The 22,752-nt window shown below is 37.5% G+C and overlaps 2 protein-coding genes and 1 long non-coding RNA gene across 6 annotated transcripts; 1 reads left to right on the top strand and 2 right to left on the bottom strand.

Moving 5' to 3' along the window:
• Positions 1-6,172: 6,172 nt before the first annotated feature.
• On the bottom strand, positions 6,173-6,940 carry LOC138889060 (uncharacterized). Of its 2 annotated transcripts, none has more exons than XR_011406625.1 (2): positions 6,685-6,940; positions 6,173-6,570 (listed from the first exon to the last, which is right to left on the bottom strand). It is a non-coding gene; the product is annotated as an uncharacterized lncRNA (long non-coding RNA). The 2 variants fall into 2 exon arrangements; XR_011406624.1 differs by having other exon boundaries at positions 6,173-6,566.
• Positions 6,941-8,621: 1,681 nt separating this feature from the next.
• On the top strand, positions 8,622-16,464 carry LOC104233868 (mechanosensitive ion channel protein 3, chloroplastic-like). 3 transcript variants are annotated; one of them, XM_009787322.2, is made up of 15 exons: positions 8,622-8,874; positions 9,525-9,760; positions 9,886-9,966; positions 10,093-10,152; positions 11,014-11,177; positions 11,548-11,671; positions 11,769-11,866; positions 11,956-12,069; positions 12,282-12,342; positions 12,866-13,015; positions 13,225-13,335; positions 13,541-13,708; positions 13,809-13,922; positions 14,724-14,780; positions 15,456-16,464. In XM_009787322.2, exons 2-15 carry the CDS (start codon positions 9,713-9,715, stop codon positions 16,275-16,277), a joined length of 2,172 nt encoding a protein of 723 aa, XP_009785624.1. In that variant the 5' UTR covers positions 8,622-8,874; positions 9,525-9,712; the 3' UTR covers positions 16,278-16,464. The 3 variants fall into 3 exon arrangements, with proteins under 3 accessions (XP_009785624.1, XP_009785652.1, XP_009785640.1); XM_009787350.2 differs by lacking the exon at positions 9,525-9,760 and having other exon boundaries at positions 8,623-8,874; XM_009787338.2 differs by lacking the exon at positions 9,525-9,760 and having other exon boundaries at positions 8,623-8,874; positions 9,806-9,966.
• Positions 16,465-17,212: 748 nt separating this feature from the next.
• On the bottom strand, positions 17,213-21,129 carry LOC104233895 (O-fucosyltransferase 31-like). Its single transcript, XM_009787360.2, has 10 exons — positions 20,899-21,129; positions 20,149-20,211; positions 19,968-20,049; positions 19,791-19,861; positions 19,592-19,680; positions 19,281-19,484; positions 18,814-19,078; positions 18,154-18,381; positions 17,858-18,055; positions 17,213-17,749 (listed from the first exon to the last, which is right to left on the bottom strand). Exons 1-10 carry the CDS (start codon positions 21,037-21,039, stop codon positions 17,540-17,542), a joined length of 1,551 nt encoding a protein of 516 aa, XP_009785662.1. The 5' UTR covers positions 21,040-21,129; the 3' UTR covers positions 17,213-17,539.
• Positions 21,130-22,752: the final 1,623 nt, after the last annotated feature.

The following is a 22,752-nucleotide window of genomic DNA, read 5'->3' as shown; positions in this document are numbered from 1 at the left end:
TAGAAGTGACTTTAATAAAGTCGCCACTAAAAATTTACTTTTTGTAACGGCTACAGTTGTCGCTGCTAAAGCTTTCACTATTTGTGGCAACATTTTTGAGTCGCCACTAAAACTATACCAATAGTGGCAACTGAAGTGGTCGCTACTAAAGGTTGCTACAAAAAAACTAATTTCTTGTAGTGTAGGTAGCATATAGGTGTTACTTCGTTAAAATCCTTGCCGGTAAAACCCTTATTGGGATAAATTTAGATCGAAGGAAAAGAGTACAACGCATGCTTTAAAACCTAAGGTCTTCGAACTGGACAACGCTTCGACTGTTCTGATCGGACACCTGCATAAAGTTTAGTGTAAGATGTAAATAATAAAGGAGACGGTTATACCTTAGTGGTGATGGCGCTTTGAGCCTCGATATGCTTCAAACGTTTGCTCCGGGGACGCGGCACGGTCCTTTGCTTATTTTACTCGGGTGTAGCCGAGAATGTGTCTCGTGATTGCTACTTCATTGTTTGCTTATCCTTTGGCTCCTTCGATGTTGAAGGCGTCGATGTCGGTGCCACATCGTCCATTGCAAACATCTCCCTCGCTGCATGTTGTTCCCCATACACGATTTTTATTCCGTCCTTCGTCGGAACCTTCATCATTTGATGAAGGGTTGATGGTACTGCTCTCATACAATGTACAGGGTTGATGAAGGGTTGATAGCCTTCGGAGCAAGGCATTGTACCCCATATCTCGTTCGATGACATGAAATTTGACATTTTGGGTCGTGCCGGCCACGTTGACCGGGAGGGTGATTTTCTCTTTCGTTGTTTTGCTCACCATGTTGAATCCGTTGAGGACTCGAGAGGCAGGCACGATTTGGTCGAGCAGTTCCAGCTGGTCCACCACTCTCGACCTGATAATGTTGGCCTAGCTACCTGGATCCACAAGCACACACTTAATTTGAAATGTATTAACAAGAAATAAATTACCAAGGCATCGTTATGAGGTTGAGACAGGGCCTCGATGTCCTCGTTGCTGAATGTGAGAGCATCCTCAGGTATATAACCCGAGTTTGCTTCTCCCTGGTGATGCATATTTTTGTTCTTTTGACAATGGGTTCCTGCGGGATGTCGATTCCTCCAACGATCATGTGGATGACATGTTGCGGCTCATCCGTTTCATTTTTCCTGTTCGCCTCTCTTTTTCGAAACTGATTTTTGGCTCGGTCGCTAAGGAACTCTCGGAGGTGCCCTTTGCTGAGTAGCCGAGCTACTTCTTCTCGGAGCTATCTGCAATCTTCGGTCTTATGACCGTGTGTGCCTTGAAATTCACACACTAAGTTAGGGTTCCTCTGCAACGGATCTGATAGTACAGGTCTTGGCGACGTGGTGTCTCTGATTTTACCGATGGCAAATATGATGTCCGAAATATCAACATTGAAGTTATATTCCGACAAGCGGGGTGCTTCCGTCGGTCCTGTGTGCCTATCGAATCTGAACCTACTTACTAGTCCCCGAGGATTCTGACCTCGATCTGTCCTTCGGTCATTTCGGGGTAGGTTACTCTTTGGGACGTTTCTCCTATCTTCGGTGTATGGTTGGTACCATTCTTTGTTTGGCCTTGGTTCCTTTGCCGGAAGCTTGCTAGGATATATTGAGCCCGAGGGGGATCCTAGTTGGTCGTCCTCGACCTTGATCATTGATTGGTATCGGTTGTGGACATCCGACCAAGTCACGGCGGGATATTCAATCAAATTCTGTTTCAGTTGCTTCAAAGCCACCGAGCTTCGTTCCTTCAAACCTTGGGTGAAGGCCTGCACTTCCCAGTCATCGGAGACTGGTGGTAACTCCATTCGCTCCATTTGAAAGCGAGATACGAACTCCCGCAACATCTCGTTTTCTCTTTGTTTGATTTTGAAGATGTCGGATTTCTTTGTAGCCACCTTGATGGTACCGGCATGTGCCTTTATGAAAGAATCTGCCAGCATGACAAATGAGTTTATCGAATTCGGAGCTAGGTTGTGATACCACACCATGGCCCCTTTCAAAAGTGTTTCTCCGAACTTTTTTAGTAGGACAGACTCGATCTCATCGTCCCTCAGGTCGTTTCCCTTCACCGCACAAGTGTAAGCAGTGACATGCTAGTTGGGGTCTAAGGTTCCGTTGTACTTCAGAAGATCGGGCATTATGAATTTCTTCGGGATGGGCTTTAGAGCGGCATTTTGTGGGAATGGCTCTTGCACGAACTTCTTTGGATCTACACCTTTCAGGAGCGGGGGTGCGCCCGGAATCTGATCGATCCTTGAATTGTAGGTCTCCACCTTTTTGTCGTTGGCTTCTATCTTCTTTTCGCCCGATTCGATCCTCTTTGTGAGGTCCTCGAGCATCTTTATGATGGTGGGGTCGGCTGCTTACCCGTTGTTGCTTGACCTTTCTGGTACTTGTTCGGCTTGGAAAGCTGCTTCCGGTGCCGCTGTGCTTGGGGTTTCTAGTGGCTTTGCAGTAGAGCAATCGCCAGATGTTGTGCCTGTAACATCTCAAAGATGATGTGAAGGCTAACCTCTTGTTCCTCCTGAGCCGGGGTTTTTTGGGCTTCTTGTTGGTTTTCTTGGCATATACTTTTGTTGGTGTGAGAGCTTATATCGACGTGTTGGGTGTTGCGTGAGACCACATCTACGGGAATTGGTTCTGGTGCATCCTCAGGGTTTTGTGGTGGCACACCAATACCTGGAACAGCTACATCGTTCTCTCCATGGTCCTCAAGACCGTTATTTTCATGTGCGTTCACTGAGTTAGACATTTTGACCTGAAATCAAAGGTTCTTGGACAAAAAAAAGTGTGAAAGATAACTTGCGTTATGTAGTAAACCAACAAGAAAATAATCACTATTATTTTTAGCCACACGGTGGGCGCCAAACTGTTTACCTGAAAATGGTAATTACAATTAGATTTGATTTTGTGGTTCTAAAAATACGTGATTTATTTTTATGCTAGTTGTTAGGCAGTAGATGCCAAGTGTGAGGCTAGAAAATATGATAAGAGCTTGAAGACAGTGTGTCGAGCAAACCGAGTGGCTGGGATTCGGGGCCTCGAGCTGGCCTATACGGTGCCTCGAGGTCGAGCTAAGCGTTAGGCTGTGCCCGGTCGATGAAGGACTAACAGTTTTGAGAGCTTTGATAAGAGCTCTTTATGATCAATAATGAGTAATAAATTAAGAACAATTAATGAAATACAATAAACGTAAGTAATAAATGTAAGTAATAGAATCAAGAGAGAATGTGTTTAAGTTAGAGAGCAGAAAATGTTCTTGTATTGAATGATGTATTGGATATCCTCTTACAAAATGACAAGGGTACCCTTTATATATGAGGGGAAATCCCAACATAGTACAAATATATTTATTACAAAGATATATGACTGGTACAACCATTTAATGCCACGGTACATGCTCATGCTAGCCTAATAGACTGGGTCAGCCTTAATCACATGCCTTGGGAACTTCCCGTTTTTCCATCATAACTACCGATTTGTATTGCCTCGAGGTCGAACGTTGAGAACCCTCGGGGTCGAGCCTTGAACTGTGCCTCGGGCCTTCTGAAGATGGGCCATGAGAAGTCGTGGTGATCCCAAAATCGAACTCGAACACCCCGATTTTAGCCGTATACAATCTCCTCGTGCATATAAGATTAGTTCTCTATTCTGGCAGCGTACTTCAAAATTTCGACGGTATATTTTAAATTATGGCGGCGCCTAATGTACTTTAGAATGTTGACAGTATACTTTAAATTTTTGATAGATACTTTAAAAGTCTGAGAACGTACTTTAAAAATCTGACGCAAGATTATTTTTCTAAAACTTATTTAACATGGTCAAAAATCAAAGTTTAAACGATCCTACTAAATGATTCTATTTGTTCAAATGGGCCTGCGGTTGGATTGAAAAGTCAATCTCAAATATAAGCCTGGAAAAGTGCTAGCCAACCACAAATTATCCAGTTGGGTTGAATCAACTTTCCGGGTCAAATTCTTTTTGGTCGCTCTAATTAGGAAGAATAATAGTCAACCTTAAGTTGGACGAAATCCAAAGCTTGATACAATTTTTTTTTTTTTAGAATTGTTAATTTTTTACTGCTAATTTTTAAAATTTATTCATAGCTCATACTTCATTTGTCTCAATTTATGTGATACTTTTAGATTTTCGAGATTCAAGCTTTTTAATTTTGACTGTGTATTTGAACATAAAATATTTGAGTTTTTTCGAAATATACATATATGAAAACTACGTAAAAAATACAATAAACTATAATAGTTAATAATTTAAAATATTTAAAAGGCATATAAAAATAATTTATTTAACTCTCAAAATTGGAACAGGGAGTAATTATTTACAGTAAATTACTGCTAGTTTTTTTTATTAAAGAAAAAGAAAACCCAAATGGGAAGGGTGATTTTGGATGTTGGACAGCTAGTGACCCACACAAGCAAGGTATGAAAAGGTAAATCACATGTTTTGAAATTTGATTGGAAAAGTAGTAGCAGCCTTGGCCCTTCTCTTTACCTTTCATCCCCTTTCAGGCCCATTGATACTTAACACCAAAATAAACATATATCCAAAGGACATGCAAATTTTATGAGGAAATTGGACAAGTGCTAAATTGCATGACATGACATGACATGACATGACAAGTCAATACAAAATTGATGTTCAAGTTTCACCAAATTCCAATGGGTTCAGTCTTCACGTCCCAAATCATTCGCAGTAAAGTATCTTATATTTCTTCTTATAAAGATATTGACTTTAATGTCACAATATTTGCATAAAAATTCACGTATTCTCATATGCTAGCAATATGTCTTGGGGATTATTTAGTTCGGAAACAAGTTATTACAGAATTAGTTATGTCGGGATTATTATTCCATCCTTCTATAGGGATAAAAATAACATTACAATCCCGGGATAACTAATATCGGGATTAGTTATACTGCGATTTTATCCCAACTAGGAGTGTTCATGGTTCAGTCTGGATCAGTTTTTCCCTAAAAAGAAACCAAACCAAGTAAGTCAGTTTTTCAAATATTGGAACCAAACCAAACTAGTTAGGTCTATTTTTATCGATTCAGGTTTTGTCGGTTATTTATCGATTTTTTCTTAAATATGAGACATACACTACCAACACATATTCCAGCGACTATATCTTCAACGTAACACTATCAAACCAATTGCTCTTTGAGAAATCTATCATTTTTCAAGATATATTGGTGATATTAAATCAAATAGTAACGATAATTTAAGGAATTAATTAAAAATAAATTATTTTTAACATGAAATTCTCTTTTTGTACTTAGCAAAAGAAAACTACCAATTAAACTAGAATGTAAAGGAAAACAACTAGATTATTATAATAACAAAAAACTAGACTAAGAGTGCAAACAATTAACATGTGCATAAAATTTTAGAAACTTTTTATAAAAATATACACGTATATATTGTAACAATAAATTTTAAATAGGTACTTCTATAGTCGATTTGGTTCGGCTTTTCCGTTATTTTTTATTAAAACCAAAAAAACCTAACTATTTTTGCTCGGTTTTTAAAATTCAAAACCAAAATCAAACCAAACCCAAAAAATATCAATTTTTTTTTTGTCAGTTTGGTTTGGTTTTTATGAAGAGAAACTTTAAGAAACCACTATGTTTTAGTGGTTATTAGCTAGTTGTAGATACCATTTACTATATTACTTCTTATAGTTATGTTTTCTGTTTTTTTAGAGTGTATTCGATGTATTTAAGCTACTATATTCATGAATACAGTAGTATTTTTCGGCGTGAAAAGGGGATTACAGCTTGACAAATTATTGTATTCGACTGTATTCATGTCGTGAAACAGGAAATTACAGCTAAACAAATTATTGTATTCGACTGTATTCACGACACAATTCATGATCTATTCAGCTGTTTTTAAACGAAAAGTGAATCAATTAACATAATAGACTCTCAATCAACAAACTCAATTATAACACACAAAATTTGTATTTCCAGTTATAAAAAATATTCTCAACCGAAAAACACCCTAAAAACATAGCAATCTTCAGAGAAATTATATAATTACATTGAATATAGTTAAATACATAAAAATACATTGAATACATGAAGTATAGCAAGTCATCTATAGTGCAAAAACATATGAATACATACTGCAGATACATTTGAATACATATATACATCTAAATACATAAATTATGTTAATTTAAAAAATTATATGAATACATTCATGGAATATAGCGAGACAGTGAATACAATGAAATATATGGAATACAGCGAGATACTCTGAAATACAATTAAAAAAACAATGAATACAATGAAATACATGAAAATATAGCGAGATACATTGAAATGCACTTAAAAAGAGTAACAGAATCTTCAATTTGCTCAGCCCCAAACTCCGTCGTCTTTGTTCAAGAACACCCTAACGTGGTCTTCTCTCTACAATCCATGTCCGGTAAGCTTGGTCCTTCATTTCTCCTCAAATACTTCGAAGCTCTTAGAATCTGTTTGTTTAATTTTTATAATGCATCTTAGGATTCGCCTTCCTTGTTGACGTTGTTTTGAAGAAAAAAATTCAGATCATAGTAAGCGTATTAAGTTTGGAGTATAGTAATCAGATCCATTGACTTATATTTTATCTAATTTTCCTAAATTATTACCTTTTTGGTGCACTGACAGAGGGCTTGACTAAAAATGTTGGGAGGTAGAGCAATCCATCGGTTGTTATGCAGGAAATTTCAATCTGAATCCTCGGTATGGCTGTATCAGTGTCGTCAAAATCGCCAAAGTTAACGCTCTTGTGCGGCAAAAGATGTTTGAAATCTACCGGAGATGCATACAGTAGAAAAATCTGTATGCACACCGGAGAATCCATGAGTTTGTATGGAGAAAACTAGTATTGAGAGAGAGTGAGGAAAAATCTGAAAGGATGATAGAGAAATATAATACAAAGCGTATTTTATGGTAGAAGGTGACCATAAATAGATATTTGGTTATAAAAATCAAAAGGTAGCTATGAACTATAATTTTTTAAAATGGTATTTATTTAAGATAAATAAGGTATCAACCTTTGCTATACGAGGTAAAGATTCCTTTTATGAACACCCCTAATCCCAACCAATATTGGATAAAATCTCATATTTAATTCCGAAATTAATTCTCCGTTATACCTCATTACCAAATGAGCCCTTAAATATATTGTCAGCTACTCCATAAGAATTCATATTTTTACAATCATCGTATCAAACAACACCTAACAGAAATTGGGATTGAAAGCTTTCTGGACATTTTTGTTGATATTAGCAAATAAGTATATTTATGCATTCTACCTTCTTCAGATAACAAATTTCATAGAAGAAAAGTTTAGGATGGAAAGCAGTTGTATGGGGGAATTTTTGTACACAGATAGCCTGTAATTTTTGTCCATTTTTTTCTCCATAATTTTAATTGAATTGTTTTTTGGGCAATCACAAAAATGTGATTTTTTTTACACGATATACCAATAATTATAATTATGATTTGAAAAAAAAGAAGATAACTAAATATTTTATTTCAGTTTGTCAACAGTTACAACTGATAGGAGGAAGATCGGAGGCCTTAGCATAAGCCGTCAATGGCGATTTCTTAAAAACCCTACTACCAAAAACTAAGAATCCTAACGTGTGGCCGGCGATTGCCACCAGAAAAATGCCGGCGTTGAAGGACATAACAGCTAACATGACCAAATAAGCCAACCCAATCCTGACGCCGTACAAAGCGGTCTGAATTAACCCAGCAGCCACATGATTAGCACTCTCTTTGATGTAATTGGTGTGTGAGATCCACTCGACGAAAAAGGCAAGTAGAAAAACGAAGAACAGTGCCAAAATATACATTCCCATATTGTTATACCCAGGCCAACCGGAGAACAGAACCTCCGCGTTTTTTCCCCAGAAAAACGTCATGTGCATCATCATATGATGGCGGCTGTGGTTGTTCACGGCGGTTGAGGTTATTGATGGCGGTGGCGCCGTCATACCCATAGCGTCACTCATGCCTGCAATTTGATTTTTTTTTCTGTTTTGTGGAAATTAGCACCGAGTGAAGTGTGTGGTTTATACGTCTTTAGATAAGGCTTTTAGGGGTCGTTTGGTTCACGGACAAGATAACTATTTAATGTTATTGCTATGTTTGGTTTATTGAAATAAAACTAAGATATACTGTATACAATTTAAAACATGTGTTTAGTTTGACGGTGGATAAGCTTCGATAAAATTTATTTTTTATCTTAACCTTGGTTCAAAAAATAAAAAAGGTTACAGTAAAAAAGAAAAGAAAAATATGTTGGTCATTTTATAATTTTATTCCAGGATAACTAGTTTTAGCATTAGTTATCCCACCTAGGAGATAGTATAATTTAATCTCAATTTATGGTATTTTTTTAATACTGGGGCTAATTAAAATCAAATATGAGATAAATTTTATACCACCTTATTCCATCTTATATGACATACCAAACGGTCCCTTCTTCAACTCGCCCCGTTTTTATCTAAATACAATTTCTATGTATCTATTTTTTTTTTTCTCTTTAAAAGTTAGGCAATAAAAAAAATGAATGGTGCCACGTAAGAAGGGGCGGGTACCTCGAAACGTGGGAATTATCCAAAACAGTAATCTTTTTCAGTCCGTCACGCAACTGTAGCCGTCGGTGTTGGTGCCCATCACCTCCCTGCGCATTTTATCACCGCTCCCTTCCTTCATTTCCCATTACATTAACATACGAAGATCTCCGATTTCGAGCTGATTAGAGCTGTTTTCTAAGTACATTAGCTTCAGTTTCTGGGATAATCTCACTGCTTAATGGTATTAAGGTTCGTAATTAGCTTGATTATTGGTTATGAGGGTTAATTATTCTTTTTTTTTGGTTAGTTGTGAAATTTAAGTTATTTTTTCCAAGTTCGATTGTTGAGATTTTGAGGCTTAGAAAAATGTTTAGGAAAGTGAAGAAGGAAAAGAGAAGATTTTTCTGAGTTGCATTTTTCTTCGCAAGGCAGAAGAGTGTGGTGTAGCAGTAATGTCGTTTTTGGCTGATGCGATATTTTAACTGTTAGATTGTGTTCAGATTTTCTCATGGATTATGCATTAACTTTTAATTGTGCTTGATGTGGTGTGCCTTAGTCCCATTAGCTTATGCCTATACTTTCTGCCCGTTGCGGAGCCATAAATTTATACAAGGTGATTCAAAAAATTGTTAGAATGTCACACCTAGGACTTGAACCTGTAACTTAAAGCAATTTTTGAACCCCTTTGTCACTTTCACTAGAATTCTCCCTTGTGTCAAGGGGATACAACCGTTCATATGTAGCCTAAAAAATATGTTTTTACATTATTTGCACACTATAATTTTTCAACAAATGGGATTCAGTTGAACCCCTTCCCCCTACCTAGTTCTGCTTGAAATTGATAGGATAGATGAGATATGTTGGGAGAGAAGTCTTACTTTAGATATTTCTGTGATCAGAAGCTTTTGCACTCAATTGATGTGAGTACCAGGTGGGTGCGGGGTGAGGACTACCACTGCACCTGCTTATCCTTTGTGACAATGTGTGGAGACTTAGTGTGTGTGTATCATTTTAAAGAGAACTTTAGCTATATTTAAGGCAGTGGGTGCACCTGCCGCTGCCACTGTTGCAAATCCGCCAAGGACCCATGATGCAGTTAAAGGGGGTGGCTTTCTTTTTGCTTACCATTGGGCAGGTTGCTTCATGCTTAATTTGATTTTTGTTTTCCACCTTTTTTTAGGTAGGTTCTGAAGATAAAGGTTCTTCCCATATGCACATTAACATTGTAACTTCTGGGTGTTATATCTTTGAGTATATTAGACGATGGCGGCTGCTGTCTCATTGCTGCTGCCCCGCGAACTGGGCATCCAGGGGAAATGTGGATTCACCTGCCAGCCTAAGGTACAATTCGGTTTGTGCATTGGTTTTTTTCTTCTTATACTTGATCAATAGAGTCAATGATGTTCTCAACCTTTTGCTGATAAAACAAGGATGTCCTCAATTCTTGAATTTTTTGTTTGTTTGTAGGGCACAATGAGCAGGAGCCAGACAGATTCTTGCAGCAAATTTCTGTCATCACATTCTTCGGTATGCTTTGCATCAGACTATAATTATCACATTCCTTCTTTATTTACACCCCTCCCCATTCCTTTTTGTTCATGCATCATTCAGGTAGCTTATTGATGACTCACTTTGCTTTCATTATGTTATTGTATATATAGGTTCAACATTTCAGTTTAGGTATATCATGACCTTCTCATGTATTTCAATTTTTTGTTGATCTTATTCCATAAGCAGCTGTTTCATTTTCTTCAATTGCATCACTTGAGCATCATGAATTTGACTCCAGAAAACTAAGCTTTATGTACTTGACATGATTTCAATAGCTTTACTTATAAGCTGAGTTCAACAGAAACAACTTGACTTGACTTGAATATGTTCGACTTTGCTTACTTGTTTAAATTATGAGCGGGTCTTGAGCTCAAGTTCATATGTGTTCAGTGGATGAATCGCTTATTTTGCCTTGTGATCAAGATCATAAAGGTTGATAATGTGGAAAGTTTTACGGAAGCCTAAAAATGTGATGTGCTTTTATTGTCGCACAAGTGTATTTGCACATATCAAGCTGTAGTTGTAGTGTAATGAGTCAATTCGAGCTACAGCTTGAGTTTCTCCTGAGTTCAGTATGCTCAAGCTGATATTATTTTAACAATTGAACCACGCTTATTCCATTAATCAGCTGAACTCATCTTGTTTATAGCTCTCCTTATTACTACGACATTTTCCATTTGCCATTTGCCATTTTCTGAATGAGATAAGCGGAGCATTTGCTGCAATCATCCTAACGAGCTCTTTCTTAAACTTATAATTTAAGTTATATGGCTATAGATTTATGCCTAATTTATACTCCCTCATTGACACCTTGATATGTGGTATATGCATCTTTAGCGGCAGGACGCGTGGAGCATTTACCTTCTGAATAGTGTACGTGGGCCTTTGTTTTCCCATCCTCCACCTATTAGATGTAATGTATTGCTCTGCCGCTCCTTATTAAAGCCAGGTGGAGGATATGAGAGTCAATTTCTGAAAACAGCAGCACTAATATGGAAAAGGTAAATGTTTCTCTATCTAATATATCTCTTATTCAAGTTGCACGGACATTCAGATCTAGGAGTTTTTAATAATTGATTCCTCTCAACTACTAATGCAACTCCTATCATCAACAGTGTTGCTAGTAATTAAGTAGCGTCTCTTTCTCAATGAGGATGAGTTCTTTTTCTCACAAATCATAATCCATTCTTCAGCCCTTCACAATATAACCTGATGATTCTCTACCTAATTAAATGTCTGACGATTTTACTCAATAGGTGGAATTATCACTCATGATTATAGCATCCCGCCTGCTTTATTTATCCTCCATCCACATTCCAATATTGAAATGGTCAAATTGGTACCTATGCAATTATTAGTTTTATTTTGCAGGTCATTAAATACTATACATGGGAGCCCCCTTGTGCTTCAGCTGGTTCCGGCCGTTGGAGTTCTTGTTTTAGCCGCATGGGGTCTCATTCCATTGATGCGCTTTGGCAGAAAATTTTTCTTTCATGTACTGGCTTCTCTGGACAATCTTTCTCGTTGGTCTGCATGTTGTCTACATCATCATTGTCCCTAAATTAAGGCGTTTTCTGAAAACCTTTATGCAGGAAAGCGAGAGTAATTGGAAACAAAGCGGCTTGCATTATGTTGCAGATTCCTATCTTAAACCTGTGCTTTTATGGACCGGAGCAATACTTATATGCAGGTTAAATTAAAGTGCAATTTTTAAAATCTTAAACATGTTAGATATTTTGCTTTATAAAACACTCATGCTGCTGGCGTGAACTTTTGCAGAGCAGTGGATCCACTGATTTTACCTTCAGCTGCAAGCCAGGCAGTCAAGCAAAGATTTCTTACTTTTATACGATCATTATCGACAGTGATGGCACTTGCCTACTGTTTATCTAGGTGATATTTTGCTTTCAAGATCTTGTAATATTTGATTTTCTGATGCAGTATCTATTCGTTGGTTTATGGATTTCATTTATCATAGCTCTTAATAGCACCAATGTAGCTTTCTGTCATACTCTTGGTTTTCCCGGTATCTTAATTACTTAATTCTGATTAGTTGCTCTCTGTTTATAATACACGAAGTTCATCTTGATTTTCTTTTCTGGCAGCTTGATTCAGCAAACACAAAAATTCCTTATGGAGACAAAAGACCCCTCTGATGCAAGAAATGTATGTGGGAATTATGTATTTAATCCAATCTGTTGAAGCATGCAAAACTTATAACCTTGGTTAATGCAGAGATGTTTAGAATGAAGCCCGATATAGATTTTTAAACAGCACGTAAAATGCTAATGCTAAACAAGGAAACTAAACAACTGGAAGTACTTTAGTTACCTATTTGTCAAAAGCTTATTGATGCCTGTTTATTGATTCCCTTTTCCCCAAGATCATGTTCTTTCTCCAAGAAAGCTTCATTCTTGGCTTAAGTAATATGGATCCAACTCCAGATTAGAGGCTTATGTTAGTTTGGCGGTATCACATACTAGTGTGCAATTGTTATTACACCTTTCCTGTGCATATTTAAGTAATCTAAAACTATCAAACCAATTAAACGCTAGTGATTAAAGTGGCCTCTCCAGAAAAATATGCAGCACCACATTTTCTTTTCTGTACCGTGGTTTTTGCTATCATTCGTTGTTGCCTTCTATGACCAAATTCTTATTCTTCAAATATGTGTTTTTTGCTCTTTCAGATGGGATTCGAATTTGCAGGGAAAGCTGTATATACTGCAGTGTGGGTTGCATCTGTTTCATTGTTCATGGAACTGCTTGGTTTTTCTACACAAAAGTGGTTGACAGCTGGGGGTCTTGGGACAGTATTGCTTACTCTTGCTGGTCGTGAGGTAATCTGACCATTTGTTTTGCATTTCTAAGTGCGTCGAAATGAGGTTTTATACCTTTTCTCTATTTCATTTGGATGTTCTCCCAAGTGGTTGGTTTAATATTACTTCTGCTTTCATGTTTCCTTTTTTTTTCTCTGTCTGGGTAGAGTGCTTGTGTGCCACTTGGATTAGTGCAACTTATATTTTTTACTTCCTTGGGGCTTGTTCAGATACTTACGAACTTCCTCTCAAGCATAATGATCCATGCAACAAGGCCCTTTGTTCTAAATGACTGGATACAGACAAAGATACAGGGCTATGACGTCTCTGGTACAGTGGAGGTAAATCTTAGCTCCTGCTACCAATTAGATAATAAGGGAATATACTTTAAATAATGCAATAACAAGAAGTATTGCATGCTTGGTATGCAAGGATTTGCATGAAGATGTGGTTGGATAACAGCTTCATCCATTTGTGCTGAATCAGTTGAACAGAAAGCTAACTCGTGGTATTGAGCTGTTGTATGACTGCTTTCTTGTTGTTTAGCACGTAGGTTGGTGGTCACCAACAGTCATAAGAGGTGATGACCGTGAAGCCATTCATATACCAAATCACAAATTTTCAGTGAATATCGTCAGGAATCTTAGCCAGAAGACTCATTGGCGGATCAAGACTCACCTTGCCATCAGCCACTTGGATGTGAATAAGATCAATGTCAGTAACAATTTTCTAGTTAGTTAACATATATTCTTTTTAATTCTGAAAAACAAATTTTGTTGGCTGATGAGTATTTACATGCCTCTTTCGCGTGCAGAACATTGTTGCGGATATGCGGAAGGTTTTGGCGAAAAATCCTCAAATAGAACAGCAGCGATTACATAGGCGAGTTTTTCTGGATAATGTTGATCCAGAGAATCAGGCTCTTATGGTAGGTTATACCTCTTTACCTACCTCATTCAATTCCTGAAATACAGCGGTAAAATGCATTGACAGCTGTTTGTAATGCAACTAATCATGGTCATGATATTATTGTCATGAGTTATAAGCTTTAAAAATAATAGCCATCTCAAATTCGCTGAATCATTTACTTGCATCGCGTTAGATTTTTAAAGATTCTAATCATACATAAAGAGGAAGGAGTTGGCCAGGGGTGTTTTCTATACGATTATTTTCCTGTATTTGTTTTGATAAAATGCGAGCCTGTTTTCGTCCACTTTCTTCACCCCCCCCCCCCCGCGCTAAACGTTAAGAAGGCTAGCTGCTTCTTATCTCTGTGTTTGATCTCTTCCATCTCTGTTTGGTCCATTCTCACCTATATTGAAGAAATGTGTGAACCCTGTAGAGGCTGAAAAGGGGTGAAGGATCGTACTCTCAATTAGGCTTTCCGAGACTCCATTCTCCCATTGAATAAGTAAAAGCCCTGTTAGCCTGGGTGAAGATGCGTGCAAAGAGCAAGGATAGAAGCTCCTTTAACTCTGCCCGACACTCGACACGTGTTAGCTCTCTAAATGTGTAGAGCCTAGTGCTAGTTGGGAATTTCTAGGCCCCTTAGCCTAAGGATCACTTCATCTCTTGTGCAAGTGTTTCCACCTGTCTTTCATATTAAATTTACATGTCTGTGTTAGAGAATTCAATCTTGGCATATCTTACATTTGTGCATAGTAGTTTAAGGAAGTAAGTTTCTTTTAATAGTATGACTCAATTTTCTTACTCGTGGCATGTGTAACAGATCATGATTTCTTGCTTTGTGAAGACTTCTTATTTTGAAGAGTACTCCCGAGTGAAGGTACGAGTTTTATCCCTTGGTTCAGTGAAGCAGTCCTGAGTCTGACTTTGTAAATTGGTATAAAATCTTTGCTTACAGTAAATCTAGTCAACCATTACCATACATTAATCAATTTATATGTAGTCATGTATAAGCTCTTTTTCTTAGTACCCAGTTTTAGATGGGTCTTCAATACTATATCGCTTTATGCAGCCACAATTTCTCTTCTACCATCTGTTCGGCAGTTCCTCATGTCACTATTGCCAGAAGTAACTAAAAAAAGTCTATAATCACCTTTAGTATCTTTAATTATTTGATTCAAGAGCAAGGTAGGGGTAAGGTGGGAAGTTCTTGGAGGGAAGGATGCCGGGGGTCTATTTGGAAACAGCCTCTCTACCCCAGGGTAGGGGTAAGGTCTGCGTACACACTACCCTCCCCAGACCCCACTAAGTGGGATTATACTGGGTTGTTGTTGTTGTTGTTGTTGTTGTAATTATTTGATTCAAGCTTTAGTGTAGTGCCTTCCAGCTGTAACACCAAACTGTAGGTTTGTGGGGCATACATTCAATCTGCTTCTATCTCAAGGCCTTTTCTTTCATCTCCATCTGTTGTGTGTGTATGTGGCAGTTGAGGTCCTAAGGTCTATCTGGATTATAGTAACTTCCTGCTAATGGTTCCATCAACTTTCGGTTGCAGGAGGTTATATTGCTGGATCTGCTTCGAGTAATCAGCCATCATCGTGCTCGACTTGCTACACCTCTTCGTACTGTGCAGAAAACATATCGCGAACCTGATGCGGATGATGTACCATTTGCTGATTCCATTTTCTCTCGTGATCGTCCTAATCGCCCATTCTTCCTTATTGAGCCTTCTTATAGGATCAATAATGACGATAAAACTAAGGTTTCTGCCGGTTCAGTACAACCTGATGAAGAAAAAGATGGAAAGGCTGAAGCACCAAGTACATCACAGGCTGCTGATGATACAAATGGTTTGCCATCAAAGCCTGCTGAGAAAGAAGTTGTTAAGGTCTCGTCAGCATCAAATGCTAATGTCGATTTAAAAGTAGCAACTTTGTCTTCAGATGGAAAAACACCAAAACAAGGATCGAGCAGTCCAGTTAAAAGCAACTCTGAGAAAAACCAAGTTGCTTCAGCAACTGGAGAGCCACCAGGTTTGACATCAGATATCAACATTGAGAAGACAGATGTGGCAGCTGCTGCTTCACAGGCACAACAAGATGCTGAAAGACCAATTTCACCACCTTCTGTGGGAAGGCCCATGTTAGAAGATAACATTGTTCTTGGTGTTGCACTAGAAGGGTCAAAACTAACACTTCCAATTGAGGAAGAAACGACTTCACCCTCTCCCTCTCCAGCATTTTCCGACTCAGAACCAAAGGAGTTGGCTGCCTGCCGGAATGGGAATAGCTCAACCAGCTCAAATAAAGATAAGATGGATGATCAGATGGCTGAAGCTCCAAGTGCACCAAATGTCCAAAAAGAACGAGAAAAGTGATCATTGTTTGTGGGTTCAACAATGTGCATTAATGCGCTAAGGCTGTTTTTTAGAGCTTGCATTACGCACAATGTAAATTTTCTCATGAAATTCCATTTATGTACAATTGTGGAGCAATAGTTGGCTTGTATTTTAGCATTTTGATAATGATCAATGAAGGCATAATGCAACTAAGTTTTAGCTTAAAGCTTGGCGTGACCATCTACTGACTTTAGATTGGTTTGTAGTACCAGGAACTCTTGCAGTTTTGGAGTGAAATTCGACCACAGTAAGATTGAGCTTATTCTAGTGATGGTTAAAAACCCTATTAAGAAAGTTAAGAAGCTAATTCTCGTATCTGAATTCAGAAAAGGAAAAAGAAAAGAGAAGTGGAAAGTGAAAAAGAAGGAAAAAACGAACAAGGAATGGTGATTATTGAGAATAATTTTGCATTGACATCAAATATATAGGTGATGACGTATTTGTTTACCAGCTAAGATCATTCAAAATTTCGAGTTTTCCCATTACACCAATCTCTTCTTCGCAGATATGAAAATTATCTAGAAAATGAATTTTGCTAGACAGCTCATTAGTAAAATCTTCTGCAAGATTAGACAATTCAGTTAACCTATGTTAGTAAAATTGATGAGTAACAATTTAGTACTTAAAAAAAATTCTCGGTCCCCCATATTATACCACTTAGTAGTGTATGAACATACGTGTGTATCAATTAAATTATACTTGGAGATATAGCCGCTGCGGCTCCTCATAGATAGACGAAGTTGATTTTGTTTAGGCTGCAAGTTAGATTTCTATAATTGTGGTTACCAGGCTGTCTTTAAAAGCATGAAATACGATTAGAGATAAAATAAATACTAATATCAGAACTGCAACTGTTAAACTGACTTCAAAAAACTTCTGCTTGGGTCATATGGATTATTGAACCAATGTTTTCTTGCACAATGGCTGGTGAATCTAGTTCATCTTTGAGCTCGGGCAACAGTTTATCCAGCCTTTTCTGCGAATCATGTACAGAGAGTAAAGACTCTTTCCTTTTTCTAACTCTCGGCCACTGCATACTACATAAAAGAAAATTTATCCTAATGCACTGACTAGCCATAATAGCAAATGTTTGAGGCTAGCTAGAATGAGGAGACTACGCTGTTGTATCCTGGATATGGTCAACTAAAGATCCTATTTTGGTGTAGTGAACACAATAATATAACAAAGTTACTTGTGAATATCACGTTTGATAAAATTAAAGTTTCCAAAGGGTGTCAAAATTAAGCTTTACACATGCAATCAGGAGCGGGGTAAGTATAAATTGACTGTTTTTCCTTGCGTAGCCGCATTTGCCCTTGTCTATTCTTGTGACCCTGCTGTACTGCGCGCTGGAATTCGGACCACTCCATAGTCTTGTTCAGAAATAGCTTGCCTAACAATGTCATGTTTGGTCTAATAGTCTTAAGATTCTTGTATGCTCGATGCCCCAACTGAGAGTTGTTAAAATGCCATCCCATATCAGTCACAAAGCACAATCAAGATTAAGATAGACTAGAATCTAGCAATTAATAAGAGATTCTGATATACAATTTAATTACCAGTGCATTGTGCATGTTGCCGGGAGAAGCAGAAATGAATATATCGCTCTGCATGCTCACATAATAATCCAGAGCAGCTAATAAAGAAGCTTTTCCTTCCACTTCGGATAATTCATGAGAAGCAGCAAGGCTTTTCTTGTCCTCCATAAATGGGAACAACTGGTGAAGAGCCGATATCCTTGCTTCTCCACCGTAAACCTGATGAAAATGGGAAAAGTTTCAAAGAGTGCTTAAGCTGTTATTGACAATGAAACACTATTCTTTTTAAAGAGATAAGTAATATCATTGTTAGACACCTTGTGGGAAGCAAGATATAGCCGTGTGCTGTTGTTAAATCCCAAGGCTGTCAAAAGGAGTCCTATCTCTTCAGGAGTTAATGGACAACGCCCTTGGCCTCTTAACTCCTCATCTGTGAACTGGGAGTTAAGAACTCTCCCTTGCCAAAGTACTTGGCGATATTTTGCAAGAGCAAGTTTCTCAGCTTTGCCGCCACCAAAGTCACAAGCTGAGTGAGCAGCCATATCCTGTTTAAAAGACATTTTCCAGGCAATTAACATCCAGGTGTATTAAACAAATAATTGTCGTCTTGTGCAAAAGCCTTTCTATTTGTTTCCATTAACGGATAGGTGGATCAAAATCGAAGGTATCCAAGTGAATTTTAGTGAAACATGACGGGTTTTAACTTTCTTAACTTGGAGATGTGTATAAGCATATTTGACCAAAGTGGCTGACAGATAATTATACCATGTGGCCTTTAATTTACTGAACCCTCATATAATAATGTCTTTAACTAGCATAGACATGGAACATTGACATAAACACTGATACAGTGCAATACCCTCATAGTTGTCACAGGAGGAATTAAAAAGCCCAAGAACACAGACTCGACTTCAAGCATAGTCTAAACTATGATTGTAAGAATGGAATTGAGTCAGCAAGGTAGAAGATAGTCATACTTTATCAAAGCGAAGATGCAATACAACATACTTTCCAGCTCCTGCTCTGTCATTTTCCCTATCGTGGAAGTGTGTAGCACTTGATGCTTTATTCATACTAGGAGGGCTACGCAGACGACTGACGAGTGTGTCGCCTAACGTTCTGACATGGGGAACAAAAACTAGCGCGTTAAAGTTGACCTTACAACGCAGATGCTGGATGTATGAAGGTAGGTTGTCAAAAGCCAAACGGTGAGAGAATGGAGCAATAGCTACAATCCCATAGCTGGAAGAAAGAAGCGAGTTAGTCTTGTTGTGAGTTCAAGCTTTATTTTTAATCATACAAAGAGAACTCAGAAGTAGGTTTCAATTGTTGAAGGCAGAGTGTCCAGTTAAATCAAGCAATCTACAAAAATGCATCTGGTAATGAGAATGTGTTAGCTGGCAAAAAATGAAAATGTATAAAACAGTGGACATTTCAGTAGTACCTCTGCATTACAGGCAGAACATTCTCCAGGTACCATGTAGCAGAAGCATGTACAGACGCTGTCTTAATTCTAGTAGCTCGTATGCCTGTTGCATAGTATTCTCTGGTACTCCAGGAGTACTCACTGGGAAGCTCTTTAACTACAGAGACGTCACCACTCAAGATATTGATAAAGTGATCAACATCAAAAATTTCTGCAAAGGAACTGTGAAAGCACTTCACATAAGGAGTATCAATCTCTAAAAGAGGCAGTTCACATAAAGCTATAAAGGTACTTAGAAAGTGGAAGCTGCAATAGCTGACAGTAAATACCTTGAGTCCTGCCAAACTGGATTTACTTCAAGATACGGAATTACAAGAGTCGCATTTAAAATTTTAGCAACAGCTACTGCATCACAGATCTATCATGGGAGCAAAGTAAACATAATCATTCATGAGACTAAAGTGCCCCGAAAGTCATATACATCAAGAATCTGTAAACTAAACAATATCATAACAGAAAATTACATACCCCCATTCTCTGTTGGTTCAATCCTCCATCCAAAAACACCTGTATGTACACCTGAGACTTTCTATGCAATGCTACAAACGCATGCAATTGAAAAATGGTTAGAACACGAAGAATTTAAATTGCTAAGAACCCTTCATAAAGCAGAGACAAGATACAAAAGTATGGTGTAACTCTCACATTGAGTGTCTTGATTATCAGCGCAGGATTCCCATCCCTGATTACGCAAGGGCGACCAGAGGTCTGCTTCTTGAGCATTAGACTGAAAGGTGCTAAATTAATACAGAATTTGAATATATGGTCCCAAAACTTCCATAGCAATCTCACAGCTAAAAAGAAATGAAGCGGCAACTCTACTCACTGTCTGTTGTTGCAAAGCCCTGTTTAGTAAATGCACGTGCATAGACTTAGGAGCATTCCATTCCTGCAAATTGCACGAATTAACTAATAAAGAACTGAATAATTCTACAAGTTTGAGCAGGTACAATCTTCTAAGAGAAATCGAGGTGCATGTGAATCATGAACACCAAGAAATCCATACGACGAATCTAAAATCTACATGGCTAAGCTGGCCATGATTGACACTAGGCACAGCTAATGATAAGATCATACAACAGTCTCTGTGATCTTAGCGGTAAATGAAATGATACCATTAGACCACGAAAATATGACCTTTCGAAAGCTCTAATTCCGTAAAATGTGCTGCTGCACTGTGAACTGAGAAGTAACAGAAAGCTGTAACCTTTAGGTTACACAAATAAAGAAGGGATACTATTTCAGCAATCTGCCTGCACTATTCCAATCAAAGTACAAGGAAAAAAAGAAGTTGAATAGACATCTCTGTGACTACAAATCAATGAGAATCTTAAATGTATCACATAAATTAGGGACAGAGAGAGTATGCGATAAGTTAATAGCTAATCAACAAATTCTTGTTCACCTAAGTTCTGATCCACCACATTGCATTAGTAAACAGATACATCAATCTATCAAATATATGAATTTTCTGTTTTCATCACTATATCCAGCACAATTCATTCCAATACTAAATGATTTAATCTTTTAAGATACTGTGAAAAAAGCTGAAAAAGGAGAAGTAAAGAGATATTACAGAGAAAAGAGAAGGGTAAGAGCGGCCAAGAGGAGAGAAGAGACTGGGAAACAGATTTGGTAAAAGAAGCATCAAAAGTCCACCCATTTGCAGCGGCCATGCCATTCTCCGACTCGTCGGACTCTGCCGGACGTAATTCATCTTGCCGGTGCGCTCGCCGTCGCCGGTCGTGCTCGCCGATATGTAAATACGCTTCAGCTAACTCATTCTGTGATTACGGGCTGAATCATGTCCTTTAGATTGGGCTTTGAATATTGGGCTTTTCAGTAAAGCTAAAAGAAGAATTAACTTAAATAGCCAATCACCCAACCGTTAAATAATAAAAGAAATAGCTAGTAATTTATATAAAATATGTGTATATCCATATAAGTATAATTTATTTATAATCTATGTATAAAAGTTAGAAAAACTAAAAAGTAAATCAAATCGGCTATTTGTGTAAAGATCTCAAGCTAAAATAGTAGAATTGACACTAGGTAGCCGCTTGTAGTAACCTTATTTAAAATATTTTTCCAAAAATTAATTAAATGTAGTCGATCTTTGACAAAATTCAGACTGAACCTCCTGTTGGACCTTGCCAAAGTCTTACTTCATATCGGAAGTTTTGAAATTCAAAGTTTAAATTCAGACCCACATATGTGAAGGTGATTTGACAAGAGGGGTTGCTCTGATGGTAAGCAACCCCCACTTCCAACCGAGAGGTTGTGCGTTTGAGTCTCCCCAAGAGCAAGGTGGGAAGTTCTTGGAGGGAAGGATGTCGGGGGTCTATTTGGAAACAGTCTCTCTACCCTAGGGTAGGGGTAAGGTCTGCGTACACACTACCCTCCCCAGACCCCACTAAGTGGGATTATACTTTGTTGTTGTTGTTGTTGGTGGTGGTGTTGTATATGTGAAGGTGATTGTGAAATAGCTAAACTATAAAAAATAATAAATGTTGAGTAGTATTTAAATGGGGGCCTAAAATGGCTATTTTTGCACTTCGCCAACTAAAACATAGTCTTTGAATCTTTATGACCCGAATGATTAAAATAGTTTTTATATATCTTTTTTTCTCATAATGATTTTCATGGCATTTGGATTTGGTATCTCCCTTGCTTCTTGCCTTTTCAACAAATGACAACGTTTCATTGATGCCTCTAGGTCGAGAGGATAAAACTTATATGCACCCATTATTTGTATCAACTCAATGAATGTAAAACAATTGTCTTGCATATAAATTTTTATGACTTAATGATAGTCACATGATTTATTTTTTAACTCTAATTGATAACTCTTATATTTAATTATTACTCCACATGATTAGGTGTGAACATCAATGAGTGTAAGTTTTATTATTCTGTTACCATACATAATTGGGAGAAATACATGTCTATCTTGATTGTAGATTCTTATGAATGAAACTCCAGCCCAAGACGTTGATTGCTAGACAAATTATTGCTTGAGATCTTTATTTGTTTCTCATCGTTATTATCTTAAAAGGCTTGAAAATATCCATACTAATTTTGATTTTTGATAAAGATAATCTGAGCTAGTTATGTTAACCTTCATAGTTAGAATTTAAACCACCAATTTACCTCAATTTTTCTATTTATATTCTTTCCCTTAATTACTTCTCGTTTCCTAGAAGAAAAATGGTGTACTAAATCTTTGACATGCACAAAAAGAAAGCTTTTAAGATTGGTTTTATATTTTTGCAGTTAAATTATATTGAGGTGGGTGAACTAGTATTAAAAGCTCATTTTATAGTGGTCAGTTTAGATGCAAACGGAATTTAAAAGAACAAAATGAGACCATTAATTAGCAGTCTGCCCTTTCTTAAGTAGTCCACATATACATAATAATACACACTACAAG

The sequence above is a fragment of the Nicotiana sylvestris genome, chromosome 4 (genome assembly GCF_000393655.2).
Source record: "Nicotiana sylvestris chromosome 4, ASM39365v2, whole genome shotgun sequence".
Taxonomy (NCBI): Eukaryota; Viridiplantae; Streptophyta; class Magnoliopsida; order Solanales; family Solanaceae; genus Nicotiana; species Nicotiana sylvestris.
Note: the sequence above shows the minus strand (reverse complement) of the source record. Positions and strands in the feature narration are given on the sequence as shown.

Coding starts and splice junctions, on each gene's coding strand:
- LOC104233868 (XM_009787322.2), top strand. CDS start 9,713: ATGATGCAGTTAAAGGGGGTGGCTTTCTTTTTGCTTACCATTGGGCAG. Junction 11,867..11,955: donor GGAGCAATACTTATATGCAG/GTTAAATTAAAG, acceptor GAACTTTTGCAG/AGCAGTGGATCCACTGATTT. Junction 12,070..12,281: donor CTTGCCTACTGTTTATCTAG/GTGATATTTTGC, acceptor CTTTTCTGGCAG/CTTGATTCAGCAAACACAAA.
- LOC104233895 (XM_009787360.2), bottom strand. CDS start 21,039: ATGAATTACGTCCGGCAGAGTCCGACGAGTCGGAGAATGGCATGGCCG. Junction 20,050..20,148: donor GGGCTTTGCAACAACAGACA/GTGAGTAGAGTT, acceptor AGCACCTTTCAG/TCTAATGCTCAAGAAGCAGA. Junction 18,056..18,153: donor TATATCTTGCTTCCCACAAG/GTGTCTAACAAT, acceptor CATTTTCATCAG/GTTTACGGTGGAGAAGCAAG.